At 41.7% G+C, this 17932-nt stretch overlaps 1 protein-coding gene across 1 annotated transcript; it reads right to left on the bottom strand.

Moving 5' to 3' along the window:
- Window positions 1-2121: 2121 nt before the first annotated feature.
- Window positions 2122-17649, bottom strand: LOC115354546 (phospholipid phosphatase 2-like). Its single transcript, XM_030044945.1, has 6 exons — window positions 17366-17649; window positions 5347-5498; window positions 4660-4922; window positions 4213-4270; window positions 3031-3207; window positions 2122-2337 (listed from the first exon to the last, which is right to left on the bottom strand). The coding sequence occupies exons 1-6, from the start codon at window positions 17424-17426 to the stop codon at window positions 2188-2190; spliced, it is 861 nt and encodes a 286-aa protein (XP_029900805.1). The 5' UTR covers window positions 17427-17649; the 3' UTR covers window positions 2122-2187.
- Between the last annotated feature and the right edge of the window lie 283 nt (window positions 17650-17932).

Genomic DNA, 17932 nt, shown 5'->3' with positions numbered 1-17932 from the left:
TTCTGAGATGCTGAGGAAGATGAGTCAGTCATCATGTAACCATGACTGCATCAGGTTTAAGCAAGAGCAGAGAAAAAAAAAGCTCTGATTTAAAAAAAAAAAAAAAAAAAAAAAACTTTTAGCACAGAGCAGCCCCTGTTAAAGCTACAATAATCAGGCTGTAAATGGTTTTACAAAAAAAAAAAAAAAAAAATCATTGTGCTCCAGCCAATCCAGGGAAATAACTATGCAAATGCAGTTTTTCAAGCTTGTCTGAGATGGCGTAAACCCCAGTCCTCTGGCACCGAGGAAGCCCACAACTCCCAGCAGCAGGTCCAGACATGAACCTTGTTTAAATGTGTTGTGCACTTTTCAAGAACATTGCAGTGGGGAATTTTTTGTGAAACACACACACACACACACACACACACACACACACACACACACACACACACACACACACACACACACACACACACACACACACACACACACACACACACACACACACACACACACACACACACACACACAAGCTCCCTCGCTTTACCACAATAATCCAATAACTTGTGTCTCCTCACATGTATATATTTTTTTTCTGTAGAAGTAAGCAGCCATAGACAACAGGCTGGCTAATATTTATGAAGAAACTACACAAAGCAACCCACGGGCTAAAGGGAAAAAAAAACGTAACACCTTTATAATCATTATATGGAATGTCACTAGTACATTGCACACACGTATCTTTCCAAGGAGAGGGGAACTGGATCTTTTTGGTGTCAAACTTCACTCCTCAGAACAGGAACATGTTCCTACACACTAAATAAAATACGAAACATTTCCTTTTACAGAGAATTGCCCCAACATGGAAACTGACGCCAGTGTCAAGTTCAAACCTGTATACAGTCATAAAAAACTGAAGTCTGACAGTTAAACAAAACGACAAAAGAAGTAGACACAGTCAGGCCGACCCAAAGCCAAAATACCTACATCTCACATGATGTTAGATTTAGGGAGCTGTGGTGATGTTAGAATACAAAAATGTCGAGGATAAAAAAAAACTCTGACAGGATATTCATCACAGGAAGCATGGCTTGATTCAAAGTACATCTGTTGAGTTTATCTTGGCCATTTTGTCTCCCCTCCCTCTCACAATCAGCTGCTACGCGTAAAAGGCAATTTTACTTTTCTCCACATGAAGAGGAAAGACAACAAGTACAATGTTATCAGCTCAAATTGTTACAATGTGACATCACAGCAAAGTCTTGGGAATACATTCTTAAAAACTATACAGTTTATTAGATACAGTAGTAATAAAATGTTAGCAGTATGCATAATAATTGTAGTTGTGTGTATGTAAAACTTGAAGCAGTCCGTCATCACGCATGCATATCTCATAAAGACGGTAAAATACAGAGACATGGCACAGAAGAAAACGATTAAAGTGTCAGGGACAGACAGATAAAATAATCTCTTTCCAGTGTAGACACTTTTTTTTTTCCAAAATAACAACGCAGTCTTATCTGACTCCCACCAAAGGCTGGGCACAAAACAGGCAACAAAAAGATGAAAAAAAAAAAAAAAAAAAAAAAAAGATCAGCTGGCGTGGTTTAGTTGCTCTATCCAAGGTCATAAAGCAATCTTTGGTTGTGTTTTTGAAAATCTGCAGATCTCTCTGCAGTCTTCCCTCATTTCTTGATTGATTCAACGCACAGCTTCTCCGCATATTTTAAAAATCGAATATAGTGTCTCTGAGACTGTCCGTTCATACAGCACAGAATTAAGAAACATGATGAAGGAAAATAATTGCACAGTGTAAAATAGGACATGCCACACTTAAACATACTAACACACACGCACGGAAAACACACTGCCAATCCATCGGACATGTTTCTGCAACACACACCCACAGTAAAAAGACACACACACAGTCTGTTCCAACAAGTCTTGGGAGGTTTTCATAGTTGTAGTCCAGACGAAGCAGATCTAGTCTGCTTTGTGATTCCGTGGTAGTGGTTACTGTGGGACATTTTGGATTAGTTTGCTTTACAAACTCTAGGTCCTTTGGTAACTGTAGTTAGAAAAGGTACGCCTGGGTTAGTAAGAGCAGCTGTAGCAGTTGTACATAGCTGGTGCTGGGCCAAATATTTGTTTCTGTTGATTCTTTTTTTTTTTTTTTTTTTTTTTTGGTGGTGTTTTGTGATGTGCTCATACAGGTCCGGAGTAGCTGTAGTGGTTTCCATGTTGAGAGTCAGGAGGCTGTGGGCTCGGTTTGCGTTCGAGGTGCTCATTCTCGGCCGTGTCTGGTCTCGTGCAGGGAGGAGGTCGCTGCTTAAAGAAGTCTGACACATAGCGGACCTGAAAGCACACAAGAGCAGTGGAAGTGAGACATGAGGGCATCTTAAAAAAAAAAAAAAAAAAAAAAAAAAAAAAAAAAATACCACTGTAATTGTTGTGGTACTTACTGAAAGCGATAACCCATTGTTCTTTCATATACATAAATGGTTGTTTTACTTCCCTGTATCTAAGACTGAGTGTTCATGAACTGCCAATAGATTGAAGAATTATGCGTAATCAGTTATATTGAAGAATTATTTATAATCAGTTATATCAACATTTGCTGTTCTAAACATTTGATGACAGGAAAACTCCTCTGCACAGGAACTGATTCATTTTCCAGTAGCAAAAGAGTTCATTTGGAATAAAAAGAGGAAGAATTGGGCGGCTGGAGGATAGCCACCATGGCTGATCATACTAATAAATTAATAAAAATTAAAATTAAAAATAAAGACCACCACCTACAGAAATCCAAACTTCAACAACAAAAAAAGGTTCACAAAAAAAAGTGCTTGACTCACTAATTTACAGCTGATCTCTTGGAATTAAATGTGAACATCTCGTGGTTAGCTTTGAGATGTATGTGTCATGTATGAGTTATCAACAGCTTACACAATTAGCAACTTTAGAAAAACCAGACAAACACGCGCACACGCGCACACACACACACACACACACACACACACACACACACACACACAGTCTTATACTCACAGTGAGCACAGCGATGAGGGCTCCCTGCAGCAGCCCCACCAGCACGTCGCTCCAGTGGTGTTTGTAATCTGACACGCGTGTGTATCCTACATACAGAGAAAACGCCACCAAGAAGAACTGGATGGTGGGTCGAACCAGTCGTGTCCACTTCCCCTGCATCCGGGCCTGCACGTAGAGCTACACACACACACACACACAAATTCTTATTTTAATCCATGTATAGCTGCATGAAATCCTGTGCATTTAAACAGCATGGATATACAGTGTGTTAGATTTGGTATTTGGTACTACATTTCAGTGTTGAAACCGGACGCTATGCCAACTTGGAGGAAGAAAAACAAATTTCATCAATGTGTCCCTTAAATTTTGTTTTTCATTGTCCTTTTTATTGGAAACCTAATATTTTGTTCAGTACAGTGAAAAACAAAATTAATTTTCTGAATATGGATCATGCCCAAAGGTTGAGGCGGTTATTTGCTCATGATTAAGTTAGCGACTTGTCTGGAGGTGAGAAAGAAAGCTTTACATCCGGATACAAAGTGAGCTTTGCTGCATTATAGCCGTGCCTTGTATTCCCATGTGGGTTGGGCCACATAATAGGGCATGACACCCTAATAAAAAATCCACTCATTCATGGATTAGTCATTGTGGCTACAGGAGCAACTATTTTGGAATGTAGTGAATTTAGAAATCCCATGTGCTTAGCTGGGAGTCTCAGTCATTCTTTGCTTGTAAATCCTAAGACACACATACATGTAACACAGTTTATATCTTTATAATCCAATGTTTAATTGATTCCTGACGGGAAAATCCCCGCAGGATTGATGCTTGAATCTAGGCGCTACAGATGAAGGACAGGCTGCCTACTTCACGATGCCACCCTGGGCCTACAGTGTGGTGCAGAGTAAAAGGGGAAGCCAAGCAGCACCCCATAGCAGCCCAGGCAGGGGGTTCATCGTCTTGCTCAAGGTCACTCTGACGGGGATGAACTACCGTTTGGGACTGAATTTGTGCTCTTCCGGCTATTGTACAGTGTGCAGACCTCCAACAATGATGTTAGGGGACCTTTAGCGATGTGCCTGTGCCGGTCACCTCCTTCTGTTTTGACTCATTTGTGTGTGTTTTTAGTAAACAGTCATTCTAATGTTAAAGGAAGGTCTCGAGCAACAATGGGACGCTCACCGAAAGAAAGAGCATGCTGTACATCCCAAAGGAGGAGTGGCCCGAGTAGAACGATAACCTGGGAAGCAAAACAGACAGCAGACCACAATTACATAATTCACTTTGTTTTAGTTTCTTTCAATCACTGAAACAATACAGAGGCGAGGATTAGGGTTGGACTGATACATCCGTTTGCAGATGCTAGACCGCTATTAAAAATTGACTATCAGCCAGTCAGTGTTGTTCACTTCCAAAATTTAGATTGGATTCCACTTTAAGTATGCATAAATGTTATTATTATAATCAATATCTAGGCTTTCAATGAGTTTTGAGGTCTAAATGCTGTTTTAGCTGGCAAATGCAACCCAAAATACTGTTATTTGCACTGGCCTTTTAAAACCCACATTGGTTGAACCCTGTAAAAGAGATTAACAGTGAGAGATGTGGATCTTTGGTGTTTTGTCCCACCTGGATTCAGTGACATTGCGAGGGTTGCCGGTGCAGTTGATCTGCAGCATGTATCCATTACAAACAGCCGGGGCACACACAGATAAGAAGTTTGGGCGAGGCCGGCCGATGGTGAACTTGGCCAGATCGGTCAGCGATTGGCTGACAGCACCGCCAAACAGGAAGGTGCCCACCACCTTGTAGAGTGCTGAGAGGTATTGGTTGAACTGGGAATTGGAGTGGAGTCGCTTGGTGTAGACCAAGTAGGCCTCTCCTGATGTGATCTGTGGCGTGAATCAGAGGAATGTGGGGAAGAAAAAGGGTTACAATCCAAAATGCCCCAAAATAATATCACAACATTAAATTTGGTCAGCAAATACACTTGAAATAATCCCTTATGGGTTTCAATATTGTGCTATCAATCATTTTTACACATACACATCTACAATGGATGTTATTCTGCAATAAAAATCCTCAAAAACTTGTCATAATAACAGATAGCATTCACATGATGCTTTTGTATGCAAGTGCTCAGCTTCAAAAGATTCATCACAACTGTTTTTTCTCCCACAATTCACATTTGCTGCAGAATCAGCTGCTGTATTACTTCTTTTAATTGTGTATCTTCATTGTTTTTTTTTTTTCTTTTCTTTTTCTTTTAAGGAAAGTGTTTATTAGGCTCAGGCTGGGCAAGATGTTGGGACTCACAATGACTATGGAGCAGGTGATGGTGACAGCAGCCATGGCTCCATGGGAGATGGTGTCTTTCCTGTACGGGTAGCTGATGCTCTTGTCATCACAGTAGATGCCTCTCTGGTACGGGCTGAACATCAGCGTCAGGATGGCTGAAGGCAGGGCAGCTGGAGAAACACACGAGACATCAATCACCGTCTGTCTTATGGATTTTTCTGCAAATTCGAGTTTTAGGTACACAAACATTTCTCAAACAGAGAGCCCTTCTGAAGACATAAATAATCTCATTGGCTGAGTTAGATCTCAGTGGGCGGAGCTAAAGTAACACTGTTTTCACACTGTCTTCATAATATTGGCTAGCTCCTCGTTTGCATTTTTCCACTGACTTCGGGATCATTTTACTTCGTTCTATCAAACTGTACTTCTTTTCTCAAGGAGGTTTAACTCAGACAACGACACTGGTTGAGTAACGACTAACTAAACCTCAAACCCAAATCTTTATGACGCCGGACCTTTAATGGTGAAAAATAGGGAGGCTGGTCTTTGGTGGTGGCTGAGTACAAAAGGTGCTGATGTCACCTTTTCACCGTTTGAGGACAGACTTCACAGAAATTTGTGTTTGGGGTTTAGTTAGTCAGCAGCTTCTCCTCTGAGAATTTTTTTTTTCCATTGCGACCTGCACTTCCAACTTAAACTTAAATTTCCAGAATGTGATGGCATTGCATAAAAAATGTCAACTCCAGAAAATGATGTCCACAGGAAGAGGAAACATTTTTTTCATGGGGAATTCCAAAAGTGTATGCAGGGGTATTTGTGTAGTAGTAAGCAGTAAATAAAAACTATTATAATGATTAAATTCTTACTCCAAACAACAAACAGTGATCCGTGTTCAGCCTTTTTTGTATGCCCTAAAGTCACTTGAACTGAAATCTGAGAAACTGAACCTCTGAAGTGATACCTGAAAATACAACTTGTACATCTGAGCTTTCACAAGTCAGAACTCAATTTTGACAAGTTCAAGTCCACAAGTGACTGAAACACTGATACCTAACAAAAACTAAAACTATCCCAACACCAGTGCTGCATAATGTTACAGAGGAAACTGTGGAGTGAGAATTGTATTAAACCACTATAATGTCAGCACAGAGCCCTTTCCAGCTCAACATAATAATAATAATAAACTTTATTTATATAGCACTTTTCATACAGAATGCAGCTCAAAGTGCTTCACATAAAAAGAATAAAAATAAGATATGTATACATATATATACACATACATACACACTGATAGATAAATACAACAAATAAAGAAAAAATAATTGAGAACATCAACAGCAGGAATAAAAGAGGATAAACGAGAAAAATAAGAGGTAGTGTGTTACATTAAAACATAGGAAACGCAGCTAAAAATCTGAAGTAAAAAAAAAAATAAATAAAAAAATAATGAATAAGACATGAATAAGAATACAAATGCCTTAAAATGGATTAAAATGTTGGAGCATATGATACTGAGTAAAAGTCATACTATAAAAAGGCATGGTTAAAAAGATACGTTTTTAGGTGTCGTTTGAAAATTTCAAGAGAGACTGCCTCTCTAGGTAGAAAGCAGACCTGAAGTAACAGCTACCATGACCGTGCAGGCGGTATAATGACTTCAGTTGCACGAGACCAGAGCCAAGGTCAAGGCCGATGCATCGGCGCCGCACTGACAGGTCACACATATTCCACAACACATAAAGTGGTGCTCAGGAAACGGCTAAAAAGACACTGTTGACTAACCCTTGGGCTGTGAGCATGGTGTATGCGTGCCAAACAATACATGTAAATATCTCCGTCATCAGCAGAGCACAGTGACGGGGGCTTGACCTCTGCAGGCTCCTCTCTCCCAGAGGCAGAGGAACCTCCGGTCACCATGGATACACTTTGGACAGAACAGCCTTGACCTTTGACCTCAGGGCACTGACTTCACAGTCAAGGGCCTGGGAGCTGAGGACCAGACTGGGACACACACTCACATACCTACAAAGACATTATACCCACCCTCTACATATAAAGCAACCTACAACAATGGAAAAAAGAAAAGAAAAACACCTCTAGGGATGAGAGTCATTTATTTGTATGTTATGACAAGAAATTCCCCAAAACTAATCCTTCGTGGAAAAGCCTATGGAATGGTGGTCTTGTTGTCTCTACCTCCACCCCACAGCACGCCCCCCCCCTTTCTTTCACATGCTTCTACATACACAGAGAGAAAGAGAAAGACGCACAGACAGTGACACAGAGAGGAGAATTTGGTGACTCCGAGCGTAAACAAAAGGCTCAGATCCAAAGTGGCGCAGAGGCACCAGGAGAACATAAACCTGTCTCCTAAATCTGAGCAGGACAATAGCCCGAATCCACACGGCTGATGTCAAGAACTCTCTACACTACAGCTTTTAAATAGTTTTCCTGTTTTCAAGAACTCGGCGCCCCTGAAGTTAATAAGAGTGAGGAATTGAGTTTGTTTTTGCAAGCGGGAGCTGTATATTTATTCGGTAATGCCATCGAGTGGCTCTCCACTAACAGATTGCTTCCTTCCTCATGGCTGTGTGGCGGTTGCTCTGACAGGCGGGATTTAGGAAAACCACACACACCGTCACACACGCATATATACACTCACACACCAATACAGAAAGGTAAACACATTCCAGACATGTAATTTGTGGGTAGGTAACTCTGACATGATGTCACTGATGAAGACTGCATATATTTCTGTATCTACACAGCATGTGTGTGTGTGTGTGTGTGTGTGTGTGTGTGTGTGTATGGGGGTTCATTAAATTCCGCCTGTCACATTGTGCATGTGTGTGTGTGTGTGTCTACTGGTCAGAAGCACATATTAAGTCTGAGGTCATGCATGCTGTGGCAGCTTGTCAGGTGTGAACACTTTTAGAGGACGTTTCCTTTCCTCTCCTCGCATTTGGTTGCTGCTTGTGTTTCTCCTCTCAGACAACTTTACCGAGCAGAAATGACAGAAATCCCGCTAATATGTAAACCTGGTTTTGAGCTCAACCACAAGCAAACCTCCAAGCACTCAATACCTCGTCTACAGATTTACTGTGTATATGGCGATTCTGAGAAGAAAGGGAAAGCCAGGACAAAAGAAGCATGGGAGAGAAGAAGCACTGACATTTTATTGCGTAAATGTAACACAATAGTCAGAAAAAACAAATTCGACGCATTCCTGCTTCCACCCACAACTCCTCTGCAAAAAAAAACAAAAACGTATGCAATCTGAAATACAGTAACACAAAGTAGTTCCATCGGTTAGTGAGCGGGAGGGCTGGAGAGACGGCGTTGATGATGACTCCTAAACAAATCGGTGTTACTGTACATCCTTCAAAACATGTTTTCTGCTTCGGGTTGCCGTTCAATATCATGTTGTTTGCTGGGCCAGATCCGCTTCATTTATTTTGGAGAAGAACAGTCCAAGTGAAGCGCCCGTTCTCACAGGGAGGGAGCTGATGGGTCAAACAAAAAGATGTATGACACTCGTATAAAGTAGCAAACAACATGGGTTAGAACGGGGACTATCAGTTTAATACTTTTGTTGTCATCCTTGAAAAAAAAATATAACAGCAACCTCAAGTTTTTTTCATCGTAGTTTATCAGGAAATCCAGTCACTTATTACATTTACTCTAATTACTGGCACTGACTAGCTTTTTTGTGTACTTTTTTCAGTCAATAATTTTACTTGCTTGTCAATAATTTTACTTGTACTTCACATGTTAAATCATATCCATGACCGAGAATAAATGATCAGCGACAGATTGCAGAACCTTTCACAATAAAAGCTCAGTCAGCAATAAGAAGAGGAAGCTGCTTCTACTTTGTCAATAAAAAAGGTGCACGATGATAAACTGTAGATGGTTAATGTAGGCGAGGACCACAGTTGAGTCAGCTGGCAAAAAAAAAAAAAAAAAAAAAAAAGGACTATCTGAGGACAAAAAACGTGGAAAAAATATCAGTGAGGTGACCTGGCGGTGAGAACCATGTAGACTCAATCACCGTAGTACATGCCTACCTGACAAAAACACATCTGTCAGATGAGTCTATAGGGTCCTCACTTTAACCACTTCAACCCTCAGGCAAATTTACGGAATGGCCCTTTAAAAGAATATAGTTTGAAGCGTGTTCTCTCTCTTTTATAACTGCATGGAAAAGATCACACCTAACACAGTTACTGTTTTGAAAAAGTAACTTTTTACTTTTACGAAAGTCAGTTTTTACTTCTATATTCCAATTAAATAAAATATCAGCAAAGTATCAGTACTTGCACTTGAGTTTCAATTTGTAGTACTCTTTCCACTGCTGGATATGGCAATAATGGGCAAAAAAAAAAACCAAAAAAACATGTGTTTTCCTGATAGAGAAAATGTGAAAATGTGTTGTATTCAGAATTCCATATTTGGGAAAAAGTTTGTAGTCAAAGTTGTGCACGACTTCTCAGGTCTATAAAACATGCTTTAATGTACTTTTGTTGATCTTTGACAAATTAGGGAAAAAAAAAAAACAAAGTGTGAAGTGGTGAATTATGTACTGTATGACATGATGTGCGCAAGCAATGACTGGTGACTGGTTGCTTCGGTGAGCAGAGGCTATCTCTCCGGTCAGCCATCATTCCACCGGGTCAAGCATGTCCTCAGCTCTGCTTTGAAGTGCAGGCTAACTATTGTTTATTCTGCAGGGTGCAAAGATAACATTTAGATAACAGACTTGCTTGTTTGACAAAAGTCCCCGGTGGCCACACTCCAGGAGGGTGGGGATGTGTGGGTGGACAGAATTAGGCAGAGAGGCACTCAAAAACACAGATACACACCAAGCAATGAGGTTACTTAACAACAGGATCTATGAGGAAGTCAATTCCCCTCTATATCAAACATGCTCGAGCGGGCTCTGGGAGCTGAGCCCATGGAGAGTTCCTATTATCTCGGTGGGGCCGGCTGTTTGGATCTGCTCTATTATTCCAGAGGGCCTGGTATGTTGTTATAGGCCGGTGTTGTTGGGGCGACCTCCCCCACCGGAGGCTTGGGAGGGGGGGGGAAAGAGAGAGAGAGAGAGAGAGAGAGAGAGAGAGAGAGAGAGAGAGAGAGAAAGGATAAGAGGGGGATGAGAGGAACACATAGATGAAAGAAAGTCACCACAAGTACAATAAAGGGCTCCACAGATCTGATATGCACCATGTAATGATGGCACTTATGGCAAAAAAAAAAAAAAAGTGGCATTTGGTGGATAACAATAACTTGTTCCGCTCCATTCCGACATTTCACTTGAGGCTGCTGAGTTTTTTCCACTTTCTAATTAAATTTCCAAAAGAGCAAAGTCGAAATTAGTTCCCTTCTCTCCCAAAGCACACAGACATACAGGCAGAGTTTATTCTCCTGCGTTTTTGCCCCGAGTAACAAAATGGACATCCAGCCAGGGGAGAGATAAAGGAAGAAGGGAAAGTATTGTTTTACGCTTTCACAATCTCTCCTGGCAAGAGAAGTCCCCGAATCCACTTTGAGAAAATAAACATGATGGAATTTGGGATCAGGCACAAGTACAACTTCCCCTTGACCTCTGACCCAGCAGGAAGTGGAAGTGTTCCTGTTATTCAGCTCTCATGATAAGACGTGGACGACAAGACCTACAACACCGCTGTCCTGCTACAAGTCAGTGGCAGGGCTGGGCAACATGGACAAAAGATCAAATATCACGATATGTTTGACCAGGTCCCTCGATAATCGATATTTTGACACCAAGATATTTAAACACAAGATATTTCTGAAAAACAATCGTGAATAATGTGGATATGATGACCAAGCAGGTAGATGCAAAGAACAGCTAGACAATGAATTCAGATGACCATATTATGATATCCAAACTGCCACACAATATGTAGTCTCATATCATGATATCGATATAATATCGATACATCAGCCAGCCCTATTGAGTGGTAACACACAGAGCCAGTAACAGGTGACTGTCATGTACTGGGATTAGACTGGGATTACTGAAATCTGTATGTCTGCTTTGTGCATTCCTAATTTAATAGCTAACCAGGATTTGTGGCTCATGTTTCATATCGTTTGGTGTTGTTTTCAGGCCATCAGAAATCTGTGATAATCTGTGTGAGTGATAAATGATTTTGTGCGCCCTGGGATCTGAAGTGTCACTTTAGTTTGCAAAGACACGTCCCATTTTGACCAATTAAAACCAGGGAGATGACGCCTCCTAATAGCCTCTGTCACATGCACCTATCTCAGCACTGCAAGGTCTACCGTCCCAGAGTTTACATGTTGTATAACCACATACACACACACACACTTTCTCTCTTCTCCATCTCACTTCCCTGATTCCTCTTTCTCTCTCTCTGCTAGTTATTTTCACACAGGAATGTCAGGGCGCAGAAGTCAACACTTCCCACTTTACACTGACATATGCTTGGCAAAAACAGATACTGTGTGTACACAAGTGTGTGTGTGCACGTGCGTGCGTATGTGTACATATGTGTCAATAAAACAGCTGGAGAGCAGCATCTCAAACATGGCAGCAAAATGTTAAAATGACACATAAATAACACTGCAAGGGGACAAACAATAACAGCTGTTGTCAGTCAGTCGCCGTGTCCCGTGTTACGGAGCCAGCTCTGTTGCAAAACTTTGGCTTTGCTCGGATGTTTTTGTAAAGGCTCTTGGTTAAATCTTGATCTTGCGTTCGCTTCTGTGAGTAAAGATGAACTCATGCTGCTGATTCTCATCGAGATCCCGTATCGTGAGGTCCTTGGTGGACGCAAACAAAACCGAGGGCCCACACAAAAGTACTCTTCCCCTTTTTGGCTGATTTTCAATGTCATTCTACACACCCGTATTGCAATGCAAACACATTCTCTTGAAAAATTGCCATCAGTGATCATGCTGTCCCCAGTGTACTCCATCAGCCACTTTTGAACAGTGCTTCACCACATTATGTACTAGCATCAGTGGTGGACAAAGTACAAAGTACCTTACTTAAGCAAAAATAGCAATATCATAATGGAAAAATATTCCTTATGAGTTAAAGTCCCGCATTGAAAGTATTATTTAAGTAAAAGCATAGCAGTATTAGCAGTAAAATGTATAGGCAAAAGGAGTTATGGTGACGAATGACTCCTGTCAGTGTTAACTTACTAATGGATTAAAATGTAAGATGTATTTTAATATTGTATCTCAAACTGCTCCATATACTGTTGGCTAGTTACACCTCTACCAATGCATCGGCTTGTATGTTTTGCATGTGCGACTTTATTGTGCAAGAAAAACCTTGTGACTACTGCCATCAGATGAATGTAGAGCAGTAGTTAAAGTCTCAATGCAATGGAAATACTCAAGTGAAGTAATAGTACTTCAAAAATTGTACTCTCATGCAGTACATCAGTAAATGCTCTTAATTAGTTTCCACCTCTGCCCAGCAACCAGAAATGGAATTTACAGATTTGGCTTTATTGTGACTTTAACAAATTTGGCAGTCACTGTTTTCAGACTGTGGTGACAGATGAAAAGGAAGTGGGGAACACTGTGCCTACAGAAGGCCGATGAGGACAGGTAGCCGTGTCCTGCTGGTGCCTGATTGGCCCATTTGTAGCGATGCGGGTCGTGTTCAAGGTCATATACAGGGTGACCCAAAAAAACGGGAATTTCTGAAGTGCATATTGGCAGACATGAGCAAGTGGCAGCACAATTTTTAAAAAATGAAAATTCCATCATTGTTTCTTAAATGGCATGTTTTCAGGTTTCAATTACTATGAATAAAATATTTTTCTTCCATCACTCTTGGTTTTATTGGATTGTTAAAACATTCCCGTTTTTTTGTGTCACCCTGTATTTGTATCTCACATTACTGTCAGTTGCTTTTAGCTTTGGGAGCGAGTTGTCCATGCTCACAAAACAGTTAGTGGTCTGTCCTCGGCCATGAGAGAGTCATGTGAATTTTCAGAATGACTGGTATTCCCTTTCAAGTATTGGGGTTGCTGACCTGTACCTCCCATACTGCTGCACCTCCCCCCTCCTGTGCTTGGATCACTTTACTTACAGTCTATACTGGGCCATCGTGTGTGTTTCATTGGGGTGAAACTGTATTTGAAAATTTTCATTATCTGTCTTCGGTGCCAAATGGGTGGAGTTCAACTTGTAAGGTAGAAATGAACGGTTTGTCAATCAGCTTAACATCTTTCTCTTTGATAGGCAACTTATCTGATACCATCTGAATAGTACTGATGCATTAAATCCAACTAATTCTCCAAGCAGGTTAAATAGCTAAGAACTATTTGCAACTACTAGAACCTGCTTTGAATGAAAACAAATGAACGTGGAGCACATGAACAGACTCCAATAAAAAGCAGTTCACAGAATCATTAAATGTAATGGAGCATCGACGGTGAAAGCTTGACCCCGTTGACCTCGGCGGGTTTGAAAAGAGCAGCAGCAGCTGTGCTCGGTCTTGTCGACAAGGAGCTGGAAAAACTACGGCTCTTCGATGTCTCCATGTACAAATAGTATTAAAACAAGATAAACATTGAGTAAAAGCCAAAAGCAATGGGTCCAGCAAGTCACTGATGGACTGATTTGTTCAGCATCGCTCTGAAAACGTCCAGGAACACAAAGGTTTCCAAAAAAGGCGAAAGCAGTCCTGTGGCGGGACTTGAAGGAGACAGCTCCACAAGACCTTTTACTCAGACTTTCATCATCTCATCATGTCAGTACACATTAAATGACAACCGTGAAAAGAATTTTTTTTTTTTTTTTGCTCACCACCATTGTTGTTGGCTCTTCAAAACCAGATATGGAATCGGTCAGAAATCTATGGACACAATCCAGCCATAATGTTTATATAAGTAATATTAAATGAAAACATGGAGGGAGAGTGGGAAAAAGTAAAGCAAAACACAAATTTAAATAAATAGAGCCACAGGATACATACAGCAGCTCTGTTCAGGCCAAGTGGGGATGCACAGAAATGATGATTATATATATAGATATAGATATAGATATATACATATCTATATATATATATATATAGAGAGAGAGAGAGAGAGAGAGAGAGAGAGAAATTTGACTTTTTTATAGAACTAAGTCTTAAAAATGTGACTGAAAATGTAACTGTGGCCTGAGATCTGAACACTATCTGTGTGTAACTGACGGGGTGGCATCGGTCTGTGCTTTGTGTCTGTTACTGAGAACTGGACATACAGCAACCTATGTGTGCTCTGTGTGTGTGTGTGTGTGTGTGTGTGGGTGGGTGTTAGTGGCTGGTGTGTGTGGGTGCACTCACAATCTGTGTGTTACTTCTTTTGTGTGCAGTTGAAACAAATATAACAGGATGGAGGTTAGACTGCAGGAGGGGGTCAATAGGGAGGTGCAGAGACAGAGAGAGAGAGAGAGAGAGAGAGAGAGAGAGAGAGAGAGAGAGAGAGAGAGAGAGAGAGAGAGAGAGAGAGAGAGAGAGAGAGAGAGAGAGAGAGAGAGAGAGAGGAATAAAAGAAAGAGAGATCAGTTACAATTTGGATATTCAGCACATTCCAACCATATCAATCTACCGGCACACAGTGAGGAAACCCAGATACACACACACACACACACACACATATACACACACACTAGTTACAGCTTCTCTACACACACATACAATTATCTAAACAGGGGATCAAACCTGATGATTATTTACCCTCCACACACAGACAACAGCAGATTACCGCTCTCGCGGGAGGCCAACAATAACAGAAACAGGGCGTGCTGTAGGCGGGTTGTCATGAAACAGGAAAACTTAAAGGAGAGAGGGAACGACCGAGAGAGGAAATAAAGGAACAGGACATGGAAGAGTGATACGAGTCAGCTGGAATCCGGGACTAGGTCTGCACAATGAGATGAGACAGGCGGTTCATCCAAATAAATCCACATGCATGAGAGGCACAAAGACACAAAGAGGGAAAAAAAGGGGGACACTTGCAAAATGGTTTCAAGCACAAATTCAACAGCAAATGGAATACGTTCTAAAGGGTTGTGTGCAACTTAAAGGACAAGTTCACCAAGTTTCAATCTCATCTGTGTGCACTGTCATAGTGTGACATGTTTTTTATCCACCATTACAAAGGTCAGTAAGCTCTATATCTTATAGGGGGGCTGTGTATGGTAATCACAAACCCAAATGCACCACATGCTACAGCTTTAAACTCCCTGGTTTCTACATCTCACAGTTGTATCTACATACACATGCCATACAGGTAGGTTTGAAAACAGGTAAAGCAGTCTTTTACAGCTTAAAAATAGAAAACAGTCACACATTCACAGCCTTGACACTTTTTACATATTGAATTAAGAGCTTAGGTTATTCTTTGTGTGCAAAAGGGATATGTAAGGCTTTGTAAAGTGGCTCTCCATGAACACACATACAAGCGTCCATGTAGAGTAGTTTAAACAGTAGAGCAGTCATTATCATTCCTCCCTGTCAGTCACAAGATGGACCCACAGCTGGACGGACGGACACACACACACACATTTCATAGCCCTCAGTGTTTCTAATGTCCCCCGGCTCTGTGGAAACGGCCTCACAGGGATTCCAGTGTTTTAACCTCCAACCAGCAGACCATTAATTTAAATTTGCATGGCTGTTGAGCGCCGCAGGTAAGCTCTTGTTTCTCCCATCTTTCCTCTAAATCTGCTGAGAAGAACACAAACAAAAACGCAAGTCGAGAGACCCCCATCCCATCCACTTGCAGCTTTCGACGAGTTACCGCCACCTCTGTCACTCATGGTTTTATAAATGTGAGCTGAAGAGACAGGCGGGGAACAGAGGGGTGAAACTCTGTCCACCCTTGCCTGTCTACTCTACTCTACTGTACAGGTGGGTTTATGTGGTGTCCAGAGCAAGTTGGAACAGGCTGTTTCACTACAATATTCACACTTAGATGCCATTTAGCCCCTCCTCAGCACACACACACACACACACACACACACACATCTGGTCTACAGTTCCTCACAACACAGGATTTTACCTGTCAAAGCAAGACTGACTGACAATGCTCTTTGCTCTCCCCTAACCCTAAAAAAGGCCACAGGGCTCAGGAAAACATGTACAAACAAAAAAGTATGAGTGCATTTACACTGATAATAACTATCCCATCATGGAAATGAAGACTGGCAGGTAGAAAGAAAGAAACAGAATGAGAGAGAGAGAGAGAGGGAGAGAGAGAGAAAGTCAGAATCACACACACACACACACACACACACACTCATAAAAAGCCTCTGAGAACATGAAGAAACAGGAACTGGGTCTTGCACTTTATTTGCATGCAACAAAATCAAGCCGCCACAGCACTACTGGGACACATACATGGTGTGAATGCATCACGTCTACTGAGGATCACTACTATGAACTATGACACTGATGTGAAGATAAGTTTTCCTGCTGTATCGATGCCACCTTGTCCTGTATATCTGCTCCTGAAGGGCATCAGTCAAAAGATCCTCTCACTGATCAATGACACCCCGAGTTTAACAGAGTCCCAGCAGCTCTCTTACTCAGTGTTGGGAAAGACTCTGGCCTGTTTGAACAAGATATGAGCAGTGCTCAGCAGACCCGCATGCATTACTCAGTGTGCTATCACTGCCATGACTTCTACTATACATCCCTCTGCTGGGCAGCTCTTAAAGCAAATTGAAGCCTTTTGAAAGCTTGATTTATTGGCAGGGTTAAGTCACTTTTGGGAATTTTGCAATACCACCCTTGAGGCAACATATGGATCAAGCCATGAGGTACAGCCATAAGTCGTGTATGAGTGCGTCAGCTTGTACTGTGGCCTTGTAATTTTTCACTCTGAGGAAAATCTGGTTTGTATCCTGTTGAGTTTTCCCAAGTCAACTTAAATGGATCAACATGACGCACGTTGGAGGAGCTTTTACCAGCTCAGCTATTAAGCCTGACACAAATGTTTTCAGCCATGTTGTCAGGAGGAGAAAAAAAAGGGTGGTCACTCACCAACAAAGACGCAAAGAACATCCACCACGATCAGTATCATCTTCTTGCCTTGCTCCGTCATGTTTCCTCCGCTGCCGTTTCACTTTCATAAATAAAGCGCGTTAAAAATAAACGAGGAGTTGTGATCCAAACAAAGTGACTGGAGAGCAAATGGAAAAAGAGAGAGATAGGGTTTGAGCAACCCGATTTGCTCGTTCTTCCGGCTCCGCGCTCCTCTACCTGTGTGTGTGTCTGCGCTGCGCTGCTGTAGGTGTGCGGCAGAGGACGCGGCTGCAAGGTGTGGAGCTGCCGTCCGTCCTGCCGTTTTAACGCACGGCAGCTTGGGGGCGTGCGCGTCGGTCCACACACACACACACACACACACACACACACACACACACACACACACACACACACACACACACACACACTGAACGCACAAGAGGACCGGGAGACGCTTAACCCGAAGTAACCATGTCAGTGAAGAAAAAAAAAAAAAAAAACTTGTAGGAAAAAAAGTCTTTCACTGCAAAAATATCTCCATCTCAACAGGTCATTTAGTCTCATGTTTGTAAAAACTCCGCTTGT

The sequence above is a fragment of the Myripristis murdjan genome, chromosome 22, assembly GCF_902150065.1.
Source record: "Myripristis murdjan chromosome 22, fMyrMur1.1, whole genome shotgun sequence".
NCBI classification, from domain to species: domain Eukaryota; kingdom Metazoa; phylum Chordata; class Actinopteri; order Holocentriformes; family Holocentridae; genus Myripristis; species Myripristis murdjan.
This window is presented reverse-complemented; position numbering and strand designations above follow the sequence as displayed.

Excerpts from the sequence above, each read along its gene's own strand:
- LOC115354546 (XM_030044945.1), bottom strand. The coding sequence starts at position 17,426 with ATGACGGAGCAAGGCAAGAAGATGATACTGATCGTGGTGGATGTTCTT. Across the intron at positions 4,271-4,659 it reads CGCAATGTCACTGAATCCAG|GTTATCGTTCTACTCGGGCC; the intron begins GTGGGACAAAAC and ends TTTGCTTCCCAG. Across the intron at positions 3,208-4,212 it reads ACAGCATGCTCTTTCTTTCG|CTCTACGTGCAGGCCCGGAT; the intron begins GTGAGCGTCCCA and ends GTGTGTGTGTAG.